This window comes from Ascaphus truei, chromosome 8 (genome assembly GCF_040206685.1).
Source record: "Ascaphus truei isolate aAscTru1 chromosome 8, aAscTru1.hap1, whole genome shotgun sequence".
In the NCBI taxonomy this organism is placed as follows: Eukaryota; Metazoa; Chordata; class Amphibia; order Anura; family Ascaphidae; genus Ascaphus; species Ascaphus truei.
Genome location: NC_134490.1, coordinates 37,049,454 through 37,068,014, shown reverse-complemented (window position 1 = coordinate 37,068,014; position 18,561 = coordinate 37,049,454). Strand labels below are relative to the sequence as shown.

Genomic DNA, 18,561 nt, shown 5'->3' with positions numbered 1-18,561 from the left:
ACTCCTGGCAGACAGGAGGGGGTCAGGAAGGTTAAACGGTAACTAACTCTCGCATTGATCGGTTCCCTGTTCTGTGGCTCTGCGCTCAGCCCTCTGTCCTTCTCTGGCTATGCGGTCGCCCCTCTGTCCTTCTCTGGCTCTGCGGTCGCCCCTCTGTCCTTCTCTGGCTATTGGTCGCCCCTCTGTCCTTCTCTGGCTCTGCGGTCGCCCCTCTGTCCTTCTCTGGCTATTGGTCGCCCCTCTGTCCTTCTCTGGCTCTGCGGTCGCCCCTCTATCCTTCTCTGGCTATTGGTCGCCCCTCTGTCCTTCTCTGGCTCTGCGGTCGCCCCTCTGTCCTTCTCTGGCTCTGCGGTCGCCCCTCTGTCCTTCTCTGGCTCTGCGGTCGCCCCTCTGTCCTTCTCTGGCTCTGCGGTCGCCCCTCTGTCCTTCTCTGGCTCTGCGGTCGCCCCTCTGTCCTTCTCTAGCTCTGCGGTCGCCCCTCTGTCCTTCTCTGGCTCTGCGGTCGCCCCTCTGTCCTTCTCTAGCTCTGCGGTCGCCCCTCTGTCCTTCTCTGGCTCTGCGGTCGCCCCTCTGCCCTTCACTGCGCAGTCCGGCTGTCATAACCAACCACCCTAGATAATAAGCCTGCAGAGTTTTGCAGAGCGCTACGAAACGCCAAGCAATGCATTAATTACCCTTTGGGGGTTATCTTTTTATATATGCATGTTGATCCAGTGATTATATTGAACCCTTTTGCTGCCAGAAGGGACTTTGCAGCAAAGGGATTAATATTTCCGTGGCAGCTCTGGAAAATGGAACCCACTACACATTTTTAGCGGGTGACATTAATATGGCTTCATTCTTGTAGAATGGCACGCCTGTCCATTACCCAGGCGTGTGACATCCGGGTGCAGACGGGAAGGGTCCCTCGAGACTGATAGTGTGACCCTCTAACAAGGAACACACACATGAGGGCACAACCTTTTCACGCCTGGGGTCAGCAGCATGTAAAGGGGGGTGTCACCCTCACAAGCCTCACGCACTGCTGAGCACCAACCACCAAACGCTGATTTGGGGACAAAACACAGAAAATCTTTTCTCTCCCTCTTTTGTTAGTCCTTTTTCTGACCAGTTGCTCTGCATGGGGTTCATGTAGCTGCAGATAGAAGAGAGATCTGACACTCTGTGTCTAACCCATGCCATGTCAGCAATATATGGCTCCTTGGGGGCGCTCTGTGGGTTTATTTCCTTTAGCTACTTTGCTGCCAGTAAAGCCGACACATTAATCACACAACCTGCTCCATCGCAGCCGTTACATTACATTTACACTTCCGTGCAGCCGCTTCTGGGGTGGAATCCTGCGCACGGCCAGAACCGTATTACCACCCCGTTATGACGGGGAAGTTGCTGATGCACAGCGAGGTAAAGGGATGTGTTTGGGATCACACCAAGTGAATGTGAGGCCAGAATGTGCTGTAACACCTTAACCACCACACCACAGCTCTCCTCTTCCAGAGAAGGGTTAATCTCCACTCATCCCTCCTGATCCATTTATGGCAGATTAAACGCATTAAAATACCCTTTCTAATGATTGAGATTATATATTCTCAATCCTTTTTTTTTTTTTTTTTTTTACACACGTCTCAAACTTAAATAAACAATTTGGCTTTATTAAAAACGGGGCCTATTCATCTCTTCACCCCTCCCCCCTTCCCACCAGTTAAATCCAGCCCTATCCTCAATGTCATAATCACTTTATAAACTTGATTGTTGATCACTTAAAAAAATTATTTAAAACCCCTGTGCCTCAATTCCCCCAAGAAACCCCACAAACAGAAGCAGGATTCAGACTGGGAGAGTTTCTTATGTCACATCTTTATTAAAACGGAATTGTTTGCGAGTGAGATCTCTGTATGCTCTGCTTCCCACTTGACAAATGTCATCTTTTAATCCCTTGAACGTTATGGATTGTTTTATTGAAGAAACCGTAAATGTGTTTGTAAGTTGAGGCCCAAATGTAAAAGTTGCCTTTGTTCTTGCATCACAGCCTCGGTAGCAGTGAAAGGGTTATTATGTCTGTATAAATAACAATTTATACCGGATGGCCACAGTGGGGTTGTTATGGGGGCCGTCTTTAATTTTGGGGGCCTGGATCAGCCGGCTGTTTGAAGGAGACGTCCCATTGGACTCCTGTGTCCTGGGAGTGGCTACTGGGTCCGTGTAAAAGTGCCCCCCTCCCCCGCTCTGTGTGACTGAGCTCTGGAATGCAGATTAAATGTCCCTGTCACATGTCCCCTAAATATCCATGTCTTGTGTACACAAAGCCTCTGCTGCTCACTCAGCATCAACCAGAACCAGCGCGTCACGCTCTGTGTACACTGTGTACCTTTCCCATGTGCTGCACTGTGCAGTGACACCGAGTATCTCTAACCACTTCCCAGTCACGCAAATGTACAAAACCACAACCTACAACGCAATGTGATACAATGTGTGGGAGTGATACAACAGTGTAACGAAATGTAATAGTGTCACATACAATGATACACACACAGAGACGGACAGGTGCCAAGCTGAATCCAAATGGCTGCTAGTGGCAGTGAAGTCGTTAAATGGCGAGTGCTCTCACTTGATCGCAACTGGAATAGATGTTGGTAAATGTGTTTACGGAGGTGTGTGTGTGTGTGTGTGTGTGTGTGTGTGTTGCTTTCAGCAGACCAGTATAAGAGGTAGCTGTAATTGTGCTGTACAGAGCTTTCCAACGCTCCTAGGGGCTGTCCGTGTGCACCGTTTGGACAGCACTTCACATGACCATTTCATGTATGACGAACTCTCGCCCTAGGGTGCGATCTCTCTTTATGAAACCGACATCAGTCTGTTCTTCAGAAGCACAATAGCCACGCAGGCCGGGGCCTGAGGACTGACCGGCTTATCCTGTTATGTGATCCCACACATTAACTGTTTTATTCCGGGTGAATATTCCCGGAGGTGTGAACTCCGAGTAACCCTACAAACCCCACCAGTTGTAGGATGTCCTCCCTGCGGCTGTGGGAGGGCCTTACACAATAGGGTCTGTTTGTACCTCATCCCTTTATCTGCTCACATTTCAGCTCTAATTGTTCTGTTAAAACTGAAGCTGCGCAACCGGTCTGTGATGTGTGTGTGTGTGTGTGTGTGTGTGTGTGTGTGTGTGTGTGTGTGTGTGGTGTTCCCCATTAAACTGCTGCATTTTTGTATGTTTGTTTTTCCCCTTCAGGCCTCAGCTGGTTTCAATGTGTTAAAAAAAACAAAGGGCCAAAAATATGCCGGGGGTAACGTGCTCCACCTGCAGAGCGTGAGGCTCTCACCTGTCAGGGAGCCGAGTAATCCTAGTCTGTGCTGTGCTGGCCCCTCTGGCGGTAACACAGTACCTGGTGGCACAGAAGCCTTTCCTTCTACCTCCCCTCCGTGCTCGTAGCGTGATGCAGAGAGAGCCACATGGGGGTGGCCATCTTAAAAGTGACCAACAAACATTTTTCTTTGGCATTTTTTCAGTGCAGGGGCTACCATTTTTATACAAGTGTTTATGAAAAACTCCCTCCCTAACACCTGCTATTTCTCCCCCCTCCTCTTCTCTCCTGTTTTCCTTCTTTCTTCTCTCTGCCTTTCTTTCTTGCACTCTTTTTTTTCTCCCTCCCCCCTCCCCCCTCCCCCACTCTCTCCGGCTGATGCCGCAGCAAGATCATTAAATAATTCATCCTCTAAGGTCTCATCATTTATTTATCTTTTGCATTAAAGTAGAGTATGTGTGCTGTGTATCTGCAGAGATCGGTACTGGCAGGATCACGGCCTGATAAGAACCACTGACTGCAGATAACACCGCTTCCAGTCCCACTTTTGGGCCTACATTTACAGAGTTACTAAAGGCCTCACAAATTAAAGGGCTGGTAAAAACGGCAGAGAAGAGGTTACATGGCTGGGGGCTGGCTTTTGGTTCAGTGTGTGTTACTGAGGGACGGGAATGTTCCCCGTGCTCTCAGAATAACCCCTTTCTTCTATTTCAGTCTGTTTTGAGTGAGGGGGGGAAGCAGGGTTGTCTGTAATATTGGGGGTGGGTGTAACATGCTGCTTGTCTACCCGTTTCAGAGAAAGCAAGACCCCCATCATCGCCTATTTCAGAGCGCAGCGTCACAGCTGTGTAAAACCCTGACTCCTCTGCTGCCAGAGGACATTGCCAAGCATGATATAACACACACAACAATGTCATGACATACAGGGAAATGCATTTACACACATCTCTGGCAAGGGAGGGGTCAGCGATGTGTCACTGTGCCTCACAAAGGTGACGTGTGGGTTTAAGAATATTGCCGTTTCGGTGGAGTTGAAGCCCTCACCCAAGCTACGCCTTTCACTGTTGGTGCCGTTGTTTAGAGCTGTTTGCTTTGGCAGTTAAAGTGTTAAAGCTGTGCCCGCCCCCCCCGGACCGCAAATAAGGGGGGGGAAAGCTGGTCAAGGGGGGGCGCAGGGTTTAACAAGAGCACGGCACAGAGATTTCAGGGCAGGGTAAGGTCTGTAAACACAGCTGTGATGCCACCGGCTGCAGAAATGCTTTCCAGGGAGTTTCTCTGGCACCGGTTCTTGTGATTTGAAAAGCCACGGTGGGAATGAAAACGTAAACTCTATAAAAGGATCAAAGGTGGCGTTAATGACTCTCCCTTGGCACTGCGTCTGCTGCGGGCGCTGGCCTCTGCTTATCTGTGTTTATTGTGTATCAGGCAGATTAGTAGGAGAGCAGATTTCACTGTGACCCGCTGGTCACAGATAGGAGCGTCTGCGTCCCGGGGGAGGAGGGGTAGTGGGGAAAGGCAAAACGCAGGTATAGATGGCGGCTATTTGTATAGAGGAGGCTGGTGCTGTGGTTGTTGTTTTTGTCCTGGACACACAAGTGGGAAGGTTTGTTTCCTGCTCTGTGGCATCTCCTAGTTAAACCCTTTGTAATTAGCTGGTTAATGGTATCATGTGGTATCTAATTTGGTTCTCTCCATGGAAGCCACTGTGCAGGGTATTCCACCACAGGGCTGGCCGCTTGAATTCTTATCGTGGACAATTGTAAAGTGTCCTAGAAATACAAGATATGTCATGAATATGCGAAGGCGTAAAAAACCCACAGTTAAATTCTTCTGGGAAATCAGTTTAAATGCGTAAACAAATATGCTGGCAGGACGCCACCCCTCCATGTCCGTGATGTGTAACCGCAGAGCACCTGACACCCAAGGTACTGAGTACATACAAGTTTGCTGTGAAAGGGGACAGTCTGTTATGTAGATGCGACACATATTTTGTTATTGTCCTTCATACTGGTAATTGTGACTGTGATAACAGCCCTATTAGGAACTGGATAATGTGTGATTTATAGACCCATCCTTAGGCTGCGCTTATAGTGACGGCGACGCGACGTCACGGCAAAACAAATTCATTGCCGCCGTAGCGTGTGCTTATAGTAAGCACGGAGCGACGGATTGGTCACAATCGCTGGAAGCCATCTCTATTTGATTTTCCAGCGACTGTCGCCTGACCGTCGCGTCGCCTTATATAGCTCCCCCTGTGTGTGACGTGCCGAGCTGTAACGGTGTCATTTTACTTTTACTGGGCGTTGGGAAGGAATATTCGGTATTCAATCAATAACTGATATTGTGGCGGCAAAAAGGACTTGATCCAAATGCACTAATGATGCAGATTGTCCCACAGCCTCTAACACAATATTGTGTATCTGCTGTGTGTGTGTGTGTGTGTGTGTGTGTGTGTGTGTGTGTGTGTGTGTGTGTGTGTGTGTGTAGCAGATTATAAAGCTGTAGTACGATGTGTAGTTTGTGTGATGCATGTTCATACTATGACACACAATGTGTACAGTGCAGGCTCTCGCTGCTGCCACATGTGCAGCACATAGACCAATTCTCTTGCCATTGGAAAGGGAAGGAGGTTAAAGTCTCAGCTCAGAAGAGCAACGCGTGGATTGTGTGCTCCATGCCCGTGTGCGATGGTTGTATGTAGCCTATGGGGGCTTTGGTGCTTGCAGTGTGCTTGGTGCTGCTGCTGCTGCTGTCTGTTCAGCACTGATGGGCTCAGCTGTACGGGGGTGTCAGCTCCGCACAGCAGGGAGGGACTCGCTCACAGGCTATCGGAGCCTCGCATCCCTGGGAGGCACCAGCCTGTCTCTCAGAACAGATGTGAGCGGCAGAAAATAGACCCAAATGCCCCACGCCGCTCTCAGGCCGCTCTCAGGCCGCATGCTCTGTTAACCATTAACCCCTTGTTGGTGCCAGGGGCCTGCAGCACCTTGCCCTGCTATTTGTTAATGATGAATACCACTCTGCTTCCACATGTTGCGCGTTGCTGTGCTCTCTCTGCTACTTCACACAGTTGTACTTTTAGGCACCTGGGGTTTCTGGTGAGCTGATTCTCTGCAGGTTTAGGGTCTCTGGGAATGTTTGTTATACAGTAATACACTTTGTATCCAGTGACACAGGGAGATAATAATAATTACACGCAGTCCTGTTCTGGAGACGTCATTCACTCTGGTCCTGGGGGGGAAATGTGACATTTTATTTTATTGCCGTTACATTGTAACGTATCCTGCTTTCTATACAGTATTCCTAATGTTTAATGTTCCCATCCTTCTCTCTCATCCTGAGCCCTTTCTCCCTCTGTCTTTGTTGTTTTTGTTTTCCCTCTGTTCTAGTGCCTTTCTCACCCCGTTTTAGTGACTATTTCCAGTCCCCCCCCCCTCTGTTCTTTCTATTGTACCTGGTTCCTACAAATCTCCTCTCCTGTCCCCCTCACAGGTTCGGATTAACCACCCTGCCCTGTTTCAGTGAACACATTTTACAGTCAATCTGCAAAAGAGCTGAAGCCATTATTAGGTGGTGGAAAAACTCCCAAAAGTCCCTTTTCTAAGGGCAGAAATACAGTGCCATGTGTGCGCCCCGCAGCAGGTGTTCTCGGTGCTGGGGAGGGAGTGTGGCTGCCATTGGAACACGTGTTAATCCGGCAGAGCGTAGATCCGTGTCTCTATCAGCACTTGTAGATCAGGCCGCCCCAGGGTCACCTGGCGGCCGTTCAAACCCAGTCATTGAGATAACTTGGCTCGCTTGCGGCTGTCGGGGCTTCCACTAACCCAGCACGCGCTCTCTCTGCTACTCCCACCACACTGCCCCGATCCCTGGGCAGCAAGCAAAGCCTGGCGTGGGCAGGGGCAGCCTTTTCTATTATACTGCACGGCAATCACATGTACCACCTGGGCAGGTGTCGGAGGCATTCGCCTCCTGGGGGTTAGAGCTGCCAAACTTCAGGAGAGCCTGGCAATGTTAAAAGGGGGGTTGAGCTCTGGACTCGGGCTTACAGAAAAGGTATATTCTGTGATAAAAGAACAGGATATGAGCAGTGGTTTACATCATAAAATTGCTAAAAAAAATAAATAAAAGGGAAAATGTGATGCAGCTTCCCAGCTGTTTGTGTGTGCATATTAATGAAGGAGTTCCCCCGTGGGTCTGGAGGGGTTAATAGGCGCAATCGACCAGCGAGGGGATTAAACTGTTAAGGCATCAGTTGGAATTGGCTGATCCTGCCTGGCAGCTGCTCCCTGCTGAATATACGTGAGCTGCCTGCAGGTTATATCCTGAGAACATATGTTGGAAATGGGACGTGTTACAGAAGCTCTGAAGACTGTTTAACCTCACATGGTCTCCTCTTCCTACACCACTGTACTCGTTCAGTCTTTCTTTTCCCCCCGTCTGTCTTCTCTATTTTCTCCCTCCCCCTTTTCAGTATCATTGGACATTAACAATACATTCACTTCCGTTCGTGTGTTTACGACCTCTCAAAATTATTATTAAATATGGGCTTTTATATCGCTTAGGCCTCGCATATAGCGACGCGACGTCACTTCCACAAATACGCTGAATCTGTCGCGTGCCTTTATAGTAGGAGCGGCGCGACGGCTTGGTCGCGATCGCTGGAAGTCAATTCAATTTGATCTTTCAGCGACCGCAGCGTGACGTCAGCGTCGCCGGGACTATGAGCGCGGCCTTACGAGTAAATTCTATCTATGTACTCTGAATCGCATTGGGACTGCCTCCCCCTCCTCACACTGTCCCCCCTTCCTCCCCTCTCTCCCTTCCCCGCCCCCCCCCGCCCTTCCTTGTGTACAAATAACATTGTTTTACAGGGGCGCCACATTTTTAGTCTGCTTGGGGCGAAATAATGTCTCGATCCTGGTCAGGTTACAACTGTTCCATAAGACCCCATTGGGATGTGTGACTGTGGAGGACACTGCACACTGTGTGTATGTGTGAGTTTGGGTGGGAGTGTACGCTGTGTGAATGCGCATGCAACATTGGATGAGTGTGTGTGTGTTGAGGGAGAGCCCCATTCATTTTAAGAGTAGTGGATGTATGGAAATGCCTCCCAGTTTTAGGTTGAAGGTGCAAATAATAAGTAATGGAAATAAAATGTAAAAACACACGCGCGCAGTTCTCGGTTATCCGATGGAATTCGTTCCGCAAACGACGGATAGCGAGGACCCCCTGTACATATATACATGTATATTATACATATACACTTTGGATGACCCAACAGAGAAAACCTAAAGAGAAATCGGTGTATTTCTAAAATGCTTTAGGCAGGTGTGAAAGTCACATTCCAATGTGCTGCTTCTCTAGCGAGTCCGATGGGGCGGTGATGAGATTATCGTTATGGAGAAGTCCTGTAGAATGACTTTCCATGACTTCACTGTTGGGAAATTTTGGGGGGTTTTCATGTGTCGGGGACATTTAATCTTCTGTTTCGCTGCCTAATTAAATGCATGTGTAATTTTGTGAATTAAAATGCTGAATATTTTTGAAGTGCTCTCTTTCTTGTAAACGTTACCAGTATATTTCTGTCGAACGTCTGACCGCATCTCCCCTCCTCACACAGCTTTATGAACTGGACGGGGACCCCAAAAGGAAGGAATTTCTGGATGACCTGTTCAGCTTCATGCAGAAGAGGGGTGAGTTTCTTGCATCTGTCCCGCGCTTCTCGCGCGCGCACGCAGACAGCGTCACGTTGGGTGATTGTGCTACACAAGCATGGCGTGGGTTTCTATCCCCTCAGGGTCTGTCCAACTCTGGAGTAAAGTTACGTATGGTCTTGTATACACGTGTGTCATGTACAGCTGTGTGTATCTGCAGTGTCTCGCACGCATGTGTCAGACCTTGTGCAGATCCTCCTGTCTCGCACACCGGAGCAACACAAATTAGTCCCATTTGTAAATGAGAAATCGCCATTGAAATATTACCCTGTATCTGCCATTGTGTGTGTGTGTGTGTGTGTGTGTGTGTGTGTGTTTGTATACTTTGCGCTCCTGGATCCTCTCCTTTCTCCGGATGCCTCGCAGCTCTGGACTGCACATTGGGGCCTTGGTGTTTGATGCACGAGATCTCTGGCCCAGCTGCGCAGTTATTTTTTGGATGGTCGCTCCTGGAATTTAGGCTGGGGGCAGAGTCCTGATCTTTAAAGGCCTCACCCGCTGGGGAATGCAGGGTGAGAGCTGAGGCTGCATTCCAGACCCCCGCCGCCCTCTGCCCCCAGGAGGGGGCTCTGCCTTATCTGCAGAGCAATTAGTAGAATATACTCTGCTACTGGGAGAGTGGGGGGTGGGGGGTGGCGGCGCTAACTCTTTCATGGCTGGAGAGCTCGTCAGTATAACACTCCCCTGGGTCCCTGTGCCAACATTTTGAATATCCCCAGAAATGTGTGTGTGGTGTGTGTGTGGTGTGTGTGTGTGGGGGGGGGGAGGGGGGTGGTGTGTGTGTACACTCAGCAGGTTATTGTGAATAGGATTACATGTTTATTGGTGTAAAAACAAGTGGACCGCCGTTTCTGACCTTCTATGGACCTTTATAAGTATAACATGTGATACTCCGTATCTGTCCAGAATAGCTCCCTGAAAATAAACCTGATACAATATGACGGCGTCTTCATACTCCCCGATCCCTGTTACGGGAGCTGCCACGGTTAGACGTGATACTACGATACATGGTTGAGCCACCTGTGCTGAAATGGGGATATCCTGAAAACCTGACCTGTTTGGGGGGGGGGGTTTGAGGACTGGAGTTGAGCCCCCCTGCTATAGATTGGGTGATATTTTCCGCGATGATAGAACTATTGTGAGAACAAACAATAATAAAAAATAAAAAAAATCTGTATTTTCATGGGAGTTATTGACATCTATGGCGCGGTTAGCGATACGCCGTTTAAGACACAGAAGCATCGTAGAAGGCAGATCTGCCAATGGAAAGGGGACCCCGGCACCCCTCCTTCAGTTTGCCTTTAATCTCTGATATTCAGTAACAGGCGGAAGGAATATTATACATTTTAAAACCCCTTTAACTTGCAATCAACAAAGCTCAGATGCATCCCAAATTATTATTTTTAACGTGGGATTTGAAGTTACACTTTTCCCTATTAAACAGATGCTCGTAGCGTTAAATAAGCTTATCCCAGTCGATTTACCATCGTTCTTGTGAGATGTTTTGTTATTGCCCAGCCCTAATGTGTTGTCAGCGGAAGACTTTAAACTGCTCTTTGTCCCTCTTTGTGTGATCATGACGTGCTGTAAGCTTTGTGTTACAGCGTGTTTATAATCAGAGGTGTGTGGGGAAGGAGGGGGGAGGGAGGAGAAATCTTACACTGCTTGTGCTAAATATTTCCCAAACACGCCTCCTCCCTGATATTCTGTCTCCTGCATCCTCCTCACTCCCCGGATGTCCTATAAATTACTCTTCTCTCTCTCCCTCCCCCCCTCTCGGCTCACTCACAATCTAATTAAGCATGTGATTGGGTATATGAGGCATTATTTGCATTAAAAGATTATACAAGCGTGTGTTTATCACATGAGCCCGTTAAGACGCTCACAAGATAACGTGTCCAAGAGCAGAACCCGGCCCCTCCCTGGCGAAAATTGGGCTTTAATTACCCAACAACAACACATTGCAAAGCAAGTCAAATGTATTCCAGTTGTAACCACACTGATAATGTAATCATGCATCTATATGTATGTATATATATATATATATATATATATATATATATATATATATATATATATATATATATATATATATATATATATATATATATATATATATATATATATATATATATATATATACTAAGTATTCCTTCCTGCCAGGGGGGTGGAGGGGGGCACTTAAAGGAGAAGTAAGACTAGTGAAAGGCCGAAGTGTTAATATGCAAACATTATCATCGTGACAGGTGTCAGAGGATTTAAAAATACCAGATATTTAGTGTGTGTGTGTGTGTGTGTGTGTGTCTATCTATATCTGTGTGGGTGTATATCTATCTGTATATATGTCTAAATCTCTATATATCTCATCACTCACATTTCACCCATTAAACACATCACTGCGGTTAGTACCTTTCCTTTTTTTTTTTTTTAAAGAACCATTTAAGGATGGACAAGGTGCTGAGTCAATGATCAAATTAAAGAAGTTGTAGAACAAGAGAGAGACCCAGTGAAGCCTCAATCCCTCCTCTCCCATATCTGCCCGCACCTGTGTCTGTTCCCTTGCATGTTCTCCAAACACCCCATATATGTCAGCTGTGGCCTCACTTGTCTCCCCCCCGCCAGGCACCCCGGTGAATCGGATCCCCATCATGGCGAAGCAGGTCCTGGATCTGTATATGCTGTATGTGCTGGTGACGGAGAAGGGAGGACTAGTCGAAGTGATCAACAAGAAGCTGTGGAGAGAGATTACCAAAGGACTCAACCTGCCGACCTCCATCACCAGTGCGGCCTTCACCTTGCGCACACAGTGAGTACCCGTGGGCACCGAGACATTCAGGGTGTACCAACAACTGCAGGGTGGCACAGAAGGGACCTGTGACCCATGGAGTCTCTCAAACTGCACGGGGACAGAAATGACCTATGGTCCATGATGTCTGTCCCTCTCCCCACAGGATGGAGTCTTTGCTTCCCATCACAGTGTGACATAGACAGAGAGCACCAGTCACCATGGCACAGTGACTCTGACTTTAGGGATTTGTGACCCATCCGTCTGGTGACAGTGACATTAGTGCATGTTTCTCAATGGGGGGGGATACACTAGCAGTCCCATTCCCTCTGCCCCCCCCCCCCCCTTTCCAGCTGTGACCTCTCTGCTCCCCCCACCTTAGATACATGAAGTACCTCTATCCCTATGAATGTGAGAAGCGGGGCCTCAGTAACCCCAACGAACTGCAGGCCGCCATCGACAGCAACCGCAGGGAAGGGCGCAGGCAGAGCTTCGGGGGATCTCTCTTCACCTACTCCCCCAGTGGAGCTCCCAGCATGCTCTCCTCCCCGAAGATGCAGGTGTCGGCCCTGGGTATGGGGGGCCCCGCAACCAACGGCAACGCCCTGACCACCGTACATAAGATTAAGAAGGGTGAGTGGGAACTGGGAGGGGGTTGGCATCTTATAATGGGGGAGGGGGATACAGAGGGGAGGAGATAGTCCAATGATTCCTGCCCTGCAGAGCTTCATCTAAGGAAGACGTTTTATAAAGTGCTGCACAGTGAAGGCATTTGGTATACGCAGCATCCCTGTCCCACTCGGTGTCCAGCTGTGTGTGTTTGTGTGTTTGTGTGAATATAATTACACACACAGACACACACTTCCTATACCTCCTCCTTCCCATGTGTGAATGTGCTGTTCTATACCATTATTTTCTTTTGGAAAACCCCACTAAGCTGTCATCTGCAGCACCCGCATGGACAGGGAAATATAGGTTTATCCTATGCTCATGAGCTGGCGCTGTGCCCTAACCCACTTCAGAGACCAGCGCCTTAAGCGTAAAGCCCTCAGGGGTAAGAATTCTGCCCACCCCATCTGTTCCAGAAGAAGACTGCCCGATGTCCCTGGCAGCGCCTACGCGGATCCCGGTTTCCATTGCCGGACACTCCATGGTGGCGGCACAGGCGGCAGCCGTGCAGGCGGCGGCAGCAGCGCAGGCGGCAGCGCTGGAGCAGCTAAGGGAGAAGCTGGAGTCCGGAGAGCCCCCCGACAAGAAGCTGGCCTTGGGGTCAGATGAGCAGCAGCGGCTGATGCAGCGGGCGATCCAGCACAACCTGCTCGCCATGACCACGCAGCTTCCCATGAACATCCGCATCAACAGCCAAGGTAACCCATCCACTGCAGTGCAGGCAGTGAGGTCCTCTTTTCTTGGTTACAGTTGACATGCTCTCTATAGGTGACCTATCTGTGACACTTTGTCACCAAGTGCTTTATCTGTTTTGTGATAAGACTGTTTGTAAACTGTCCTGTACTAGGAATATTGTTTGTCTAGAGTCTTTTGTGGTTGTGTTGGACCAATAATTGCAGCATAATTAGTTGACAGATTAAGGGGAGAAGAAGAAACAATTACCAGGTAACATTTGCATTGTAAATTATGCGGGGCGGGGTCTCCTTTAGTGTTAAGCTGTCCGTTACCTGTTGCACTTATTCCCATTGCTTGTACTGTACGTTATTGACCCTATTGGAAAGTGCTGTGTACATGATTGGCGCTATATAAATAAAGTAATACATACATTAAGCAGACCCTGAGAAAATAGAAACAGACTAATTTTTACACAGGAAACAAATAGGCTAGATTGTTAATTTAGGGGGACGTTGATCTAGGGTGCCTCTTACATTGATAGTTGATCTGTTACGCTGCCTTGCTGCTTCGCAGTGCGTTTTTTTGGCCCCTCTGGTAGCAGAGGGGGTTAAAGTGGCAGTATGCTGGTCTCGCCAATGTCTCCGGTTAATTTTAATTCCTTAGCCTCAAAAACATGATTCCAGGGATAGAACAAAATGTCCTCCATGTCCTGCCATTGCATCACATGGAAAGTCTGCTTTATAATTGGTGTGTGTATCAGGGGTAGACAATTCCAGTCCTCAAGGGCCACCAACAGGTCAGGTTTCAAGGATATCCCTGCTTCAGCACAGGTGGCTTAATCAGTTGCACAGTCTGACTGCACCATCTGTGCAGAAGCAAGGATATCCTGAAAACCTGACCTGTTGGTGGCCGTTGAGGACTGGAGTAGCCCACCCTTGGTGAAGATACAGCTACGTTGTTTGCTATTACGCTGTTTGCATATACATTGTTGATCCCATCAGTCACGTCACAAAAGAGATTAGGCAAAGATCGTAAACACCCTCCAGACCATTTGGTTACTATGAAAATATTAAACGCTTAAATATACTTGTCTGGTTTTAAATGACCTGTGTTTAATCCATTAATAAATTCACAGTCCTGGGGAGGGGGATGCCCATGTAATACTTATAATAATGCTGTGTTTAGGGTCGGGAAATGGCTGTTTTTCGGTGTCATTAATCTTCTTCCGTTTCCATTCCAGCCGAGGGCAGACAGGACTCTGCCGTCAACCTCACTACCAACGGCACGAACAGTATTAGCATGTCCGTGGAGCTCAACGGTATCGTGTACACAGGTGAGGAGCCCGTCATCCAGCCTGCCACTCCCCATTCTCCAGCACTCTACGGCCCATACTCATTAAAGAGTGCTAAGCTTTAGCACGTCTGCACTCCCATTCATGTGAATGAGTGTTACGTTGTGCTAAAGCGTAGCCCCCTTTAATGAATATGGACCTACGTTTCTGCACAGTCACACGAGCCAACAGGAAGTCGTGATGTCATCCCATGCGGCTTCCTGTTGGCCAACGTGACCAGGACCATTAAAACCTGCGGATACAGAGGTATGTATCTCGGGATCCGTGGGGTCCCTGGTGCTGAAATGAATGGGTTTCAGATCCGGAGACCTCGGCTTCCCACCTGTAACAAGAAAAACACGTTCTGTTCCTTTAAACAGGCTTCACTACTTCTAATTAACTGAATAGCTTCACACACTCCACAAGCGTCTTTATTCTGCGTCTACAAACGGAGAGCGGTTCTGCTACTTTCTGTACAGCTTTTTGCGGTGTGTCCAGCAGCCATGGTATGGGAGTTCCATTAATCGCTCCCTTACAAGTTAAATGCTGCTTTTAACTTTTTAAGTGGAGAGGGGAATGAACCTTTAGGGTGTCCCCTGGTCTCCGGCTCTTCTGGCCATCACATGATGGGACCCGGAGAACAGAAACGGAAGTGGGGAGATGAAAAAAACCCGCCATACTCCATACACAATAATATATATATACAAGTACATTACACAATAAATGAGGGCGCTGCGCTATTGTCCCTTATACTAGTCCCAGTGTCCAATATAGAATCGCCTTACAATAAGGAACATTGTGAGTTTGCATTTTTAACCCAATAAATCACTTATTGCGCAAAAACGCTTCTGATCTTCCAGACCAAGGGTGCGCAAATGATGGGGGGGGGGAGGGGGGGGAGGGGGCGCTTACAGAGGCCCCGCTCTCTTCCCCACAACACTTAAATTAAATGCTGGGGGAGCGCCCGAGGCCTCTGTAACTCCCTCTTACCTGCTCTCAGCCGGCTTCTGGTGACGCGTCGCCATGACATCGCAGTGTCAAATGATGCCGCCGGCGAGAAGGTAAGAGGGGGGGGGGGGTGCGAGCAGGGGGAAAAGAGCAGGCAGGGGTGCAAAGAAAAGAGTTTGCGCACCCCTGTTCTAGCCGAATCTCCAAGTGACCACAAGAACACACTGATCAGCAGCACTTCATTTGGCCCCCATCCTGCTTCCTAATCCACTAACCACCTAACAAGACGGCATTCTCATGGTATCCATAAATATATTTTTATATAGATATTTCTTCATTAAACAGCTATTTACTTATGGGAGTTCGAGCGCATTTCCCCCCCCCCCCCCCCCCCCCCCCCCTCCCCCGAAAAAAAAAAATCTAGGAATCTGATTCTGCCTCTTTTCCTCTCACCACCCCTCTCTCTCCCCCTCTCTCTCTCCCTCCTCCCCCCTCTCTCTCCCTCCTCCCCCTCCTCTCCCCCTCCCCCGCCAACTCCCTCACATGGCTTAGGTGGACGGCAGCAGCAGGAGAGTATTCAGATCCATGAGCAGCAGCAGAAAAGCCGGGTAGGAACGCGCCCCTGCGGTCCGACCCGGAAGTCTTCAGCGACTTTACTGAAGACTTCCGGGTCGAACCGCAGACGGTTTTTCTCCTGCTGCTCACATGAATATGTATGCTCTCCTGCTTCCGCTGCCTCCCGCCTTTCGCCATCTAACGCCTCCTGCTGACATGGTGATCGTCTTCAACCGCCGCCAGCTTCTTCTTCCGCTTACGTCTTGAGTCAGTCCTGCCACCGCCTCGCCAGCTCACAAAATCCACTCGCCCCAGGTGAGCGGGCGAGTGGATTTGTCAAGTACTGTGTGTGTGTGTGTGTGTGTGTGTGTGTACAGTATGACACGTATTGCCATTGGGTGCAATAAAGTGTGTTATCTGTATGTATATTGTACATGTGTTTTATATAATGTTTGTTCATGCATACTGAGTGCATCTAGTGTGTTATCACGTGTTATATTTTTCTGATGTGTGTGCATATGTACTATATATAGTATGTACATCTGGTGTCTGTTTATTGTGTGTTTGCTTGTGTACAGAGCTTGCTTATTGTATGGTGTGTACATGTGTAGCCTGTACTTATGTTTGGTGTGTGGGCTGCCTGGTTCATGGACCAGGTAGTTGGGCTTTCCCCCCCAGGCTAAGATTTGCCAGCCCCTGGTAATACAGATAGGATACTTCATAGTTATAGGGAATTCCCTCCCGGATGTCTGTTATCCGTTGCTCTTTGGCAGCCCAGCAAGTATCTGTCTCTCTCTTGCTCTGGTCTGTCAATCTCTCTCTCTCGTGTCAATCTCTCTCTCTCTCTAGTGTCAATCTCTCTCTCTCTCTAGTGTCAATCTCTCTCTCTCTCTCTAGTGTCAATCTCTCTCTCTCTCTAGTGTCAATCTCTCTCTCTCTAGTGTCAATCTCTCTCTCTCTAGTGTCAATCTCTCTCTCTCTAGTGTCAATCTCTCTCTCTCTCTCGTGTCAATCTCTCTCTCTCTCTCTCTCTCTCTCTCTCTCTCTCTCTCTCTCGTGTCAATCTCTCTCTCTCTCTCGTGTCAATCTCTCTCTCGTGTCAATCTCTCTCTCTCTCTCCCTCTCTCTCGTGTCAATCTCTCTCTCTCTCTCTCTCGTGTCAATCTCTCTCTCTCTCGTGTCAATCTCTCTCTCTCTCTCGTGTCAATTTCTCTCTCTCTCGTGTCAATCTCTCGTGTCAATCTCTCTCTCTCTCTCTCTCGTGTCAATCTCTCTCTCTCGTGTCAATCTCTCCCTCTCTCTCGTGTCAATCTCTCTCTCTCTCTCTCTCTCTCTCTCTCTCTCTCTCTCTCTCTCTCTCTGTCTCTCTCTGTCTCTCTCTCTCGTGTCAATCTCTCTCTCTCTCTCTCTCTCTCTCGTGTCAATCTCTCTCTCTCTCTCCCTCTCTCTCGTGTCAATCTCTCTCTCTCGTGTCAATCTCTCTCTCTCGTGTCAATCTCTCTCTCTCTCTAGTGTCAATCTCTCTCTCTCTCTAGTGTCCAATCTCTCTCTCTCTAGTGTCAATCTCTCTCTCTCTAGTGTCAATCTCTCTCTCTCTAGTGTCAATCTCTCTCTCTCTCGCGTGTCAATCTCTCTCTCTCTCGCGTGTCAATCTCTCTCTCTCTCTCTCTCTCTCTCTCTCTCTCTCTCTCTCTCTCTCTCTCTCTCTCTCTCGTGTCAATCTCTCTCTCTCTCGTGTCAATCTCTCTCTCTCTCGTGTCAATCTCTCTCTCTCGTGTCAATCTCTCTCTCTCTCTCTCTCTCTCGTGTCAATCTCTCTCTCTCTCTCTCTCTCTCTCGTGTCAATCTCTCTCTCTCTCGTGTCAATCTCTCTCTCTCGTGTCAATCTCTCTCTCTCTCTCTCGTGTCAATCTCTCTCTCTCTCTCTCTCTCGTGTCAATCTCTCACTCTCGTGTCAATCTCTCCCTCTCTCTCTCGTGTCAATCTCTCTCTCTCTCTCTCTCTCTCGTGTCAATCTCTCTCTCTCTCTCTCTCTCTCTCTCGTGTCAATCTCTCTCTCTCTCTCTCTCTCTCTCTCTCTCGTGTCAATCTCTCTCTCTCTCTCTCTCTCTCTCTCTCTCTCTCGTGTCAATCTCTCTCTCTCTCTCCCTCTCTCTCGTGTCAATCTCTCTCTCTCGTGTCAATCTCTCTCTCTCTCGTGTCAATCTCTCTCTCTCTCTCTCTCGTGTCAATCTCTCTCTCTCGTCAATCTCTCTCTCTCTCTCGTGTCAATCTCTCTCTCTCTCTCTCTCTCTCTCTCTCTCTCTCGTGTCAATCTCTCTCTCTCTCTCTCTCTCTCTCTCTCTCTCTCTCTCTCGTGTCAATCTCTCTCTCTCTCTCTCTCGTGTCAATCTCTCTCTCTCGTGTCAATCTCTCTCTCTCGTGTCAATCTCTCTCTCTCTCTCTCTCTCTCTCTCTCTCGTGTCAATCTCTCTCTCTCTCTCGTGTCAATCTCTCTCTCTCTCTCTCTCTCGTGTCAATCTCTCTCTCTCTCTCTCTCTCTCTCTCGTGTCAATCTCTCTCTCTCTCTCTCTCTCT

General features: G+C 48.6%; 1 protein-coding gene across 6 annotated transcripts in view; it reads left to right on the top strand.

Annotated features, from left to right (window-relative positions):
- The window catches only part of ARID3A (AT-rich interaction domain 3A), a 53,591-nt gene that overhangs the window by 30,822 nt on the left and 4,208 nt on the right, over positions 1–18,561 (top strand). For 3 of the 6 annotated variants that reach the window (XM_075611465.1, XM_075611460.1, XM_075611461.1), the window contains 5 exons: positions 8,884–9,001; positions 11,645–11,828; positions 12,190–12,440; positions 12,893–13,174; positions 14,392–14,484. In XM_075611465.1, coding sequence (XP_075467580.1) covers positions 8,884–9,001; positions 11,645–11,828; positions 12,190–12,440; positions 12,893–13,174; positions 14,392–14,484 — 928 coding nt within the window. The remainder of the gene's footprint in view (positions 1–8,883; positions 9,002–11,644; positions 11,829–12,189; positions 12,441–12,892; positions 13,175–14,391; positions 14,485–18,561) is intronic. The other 3 variants (XM_075611464.1, XM_075611463.1, XM_075611462.1) reach the window with 3 other exon arrangements.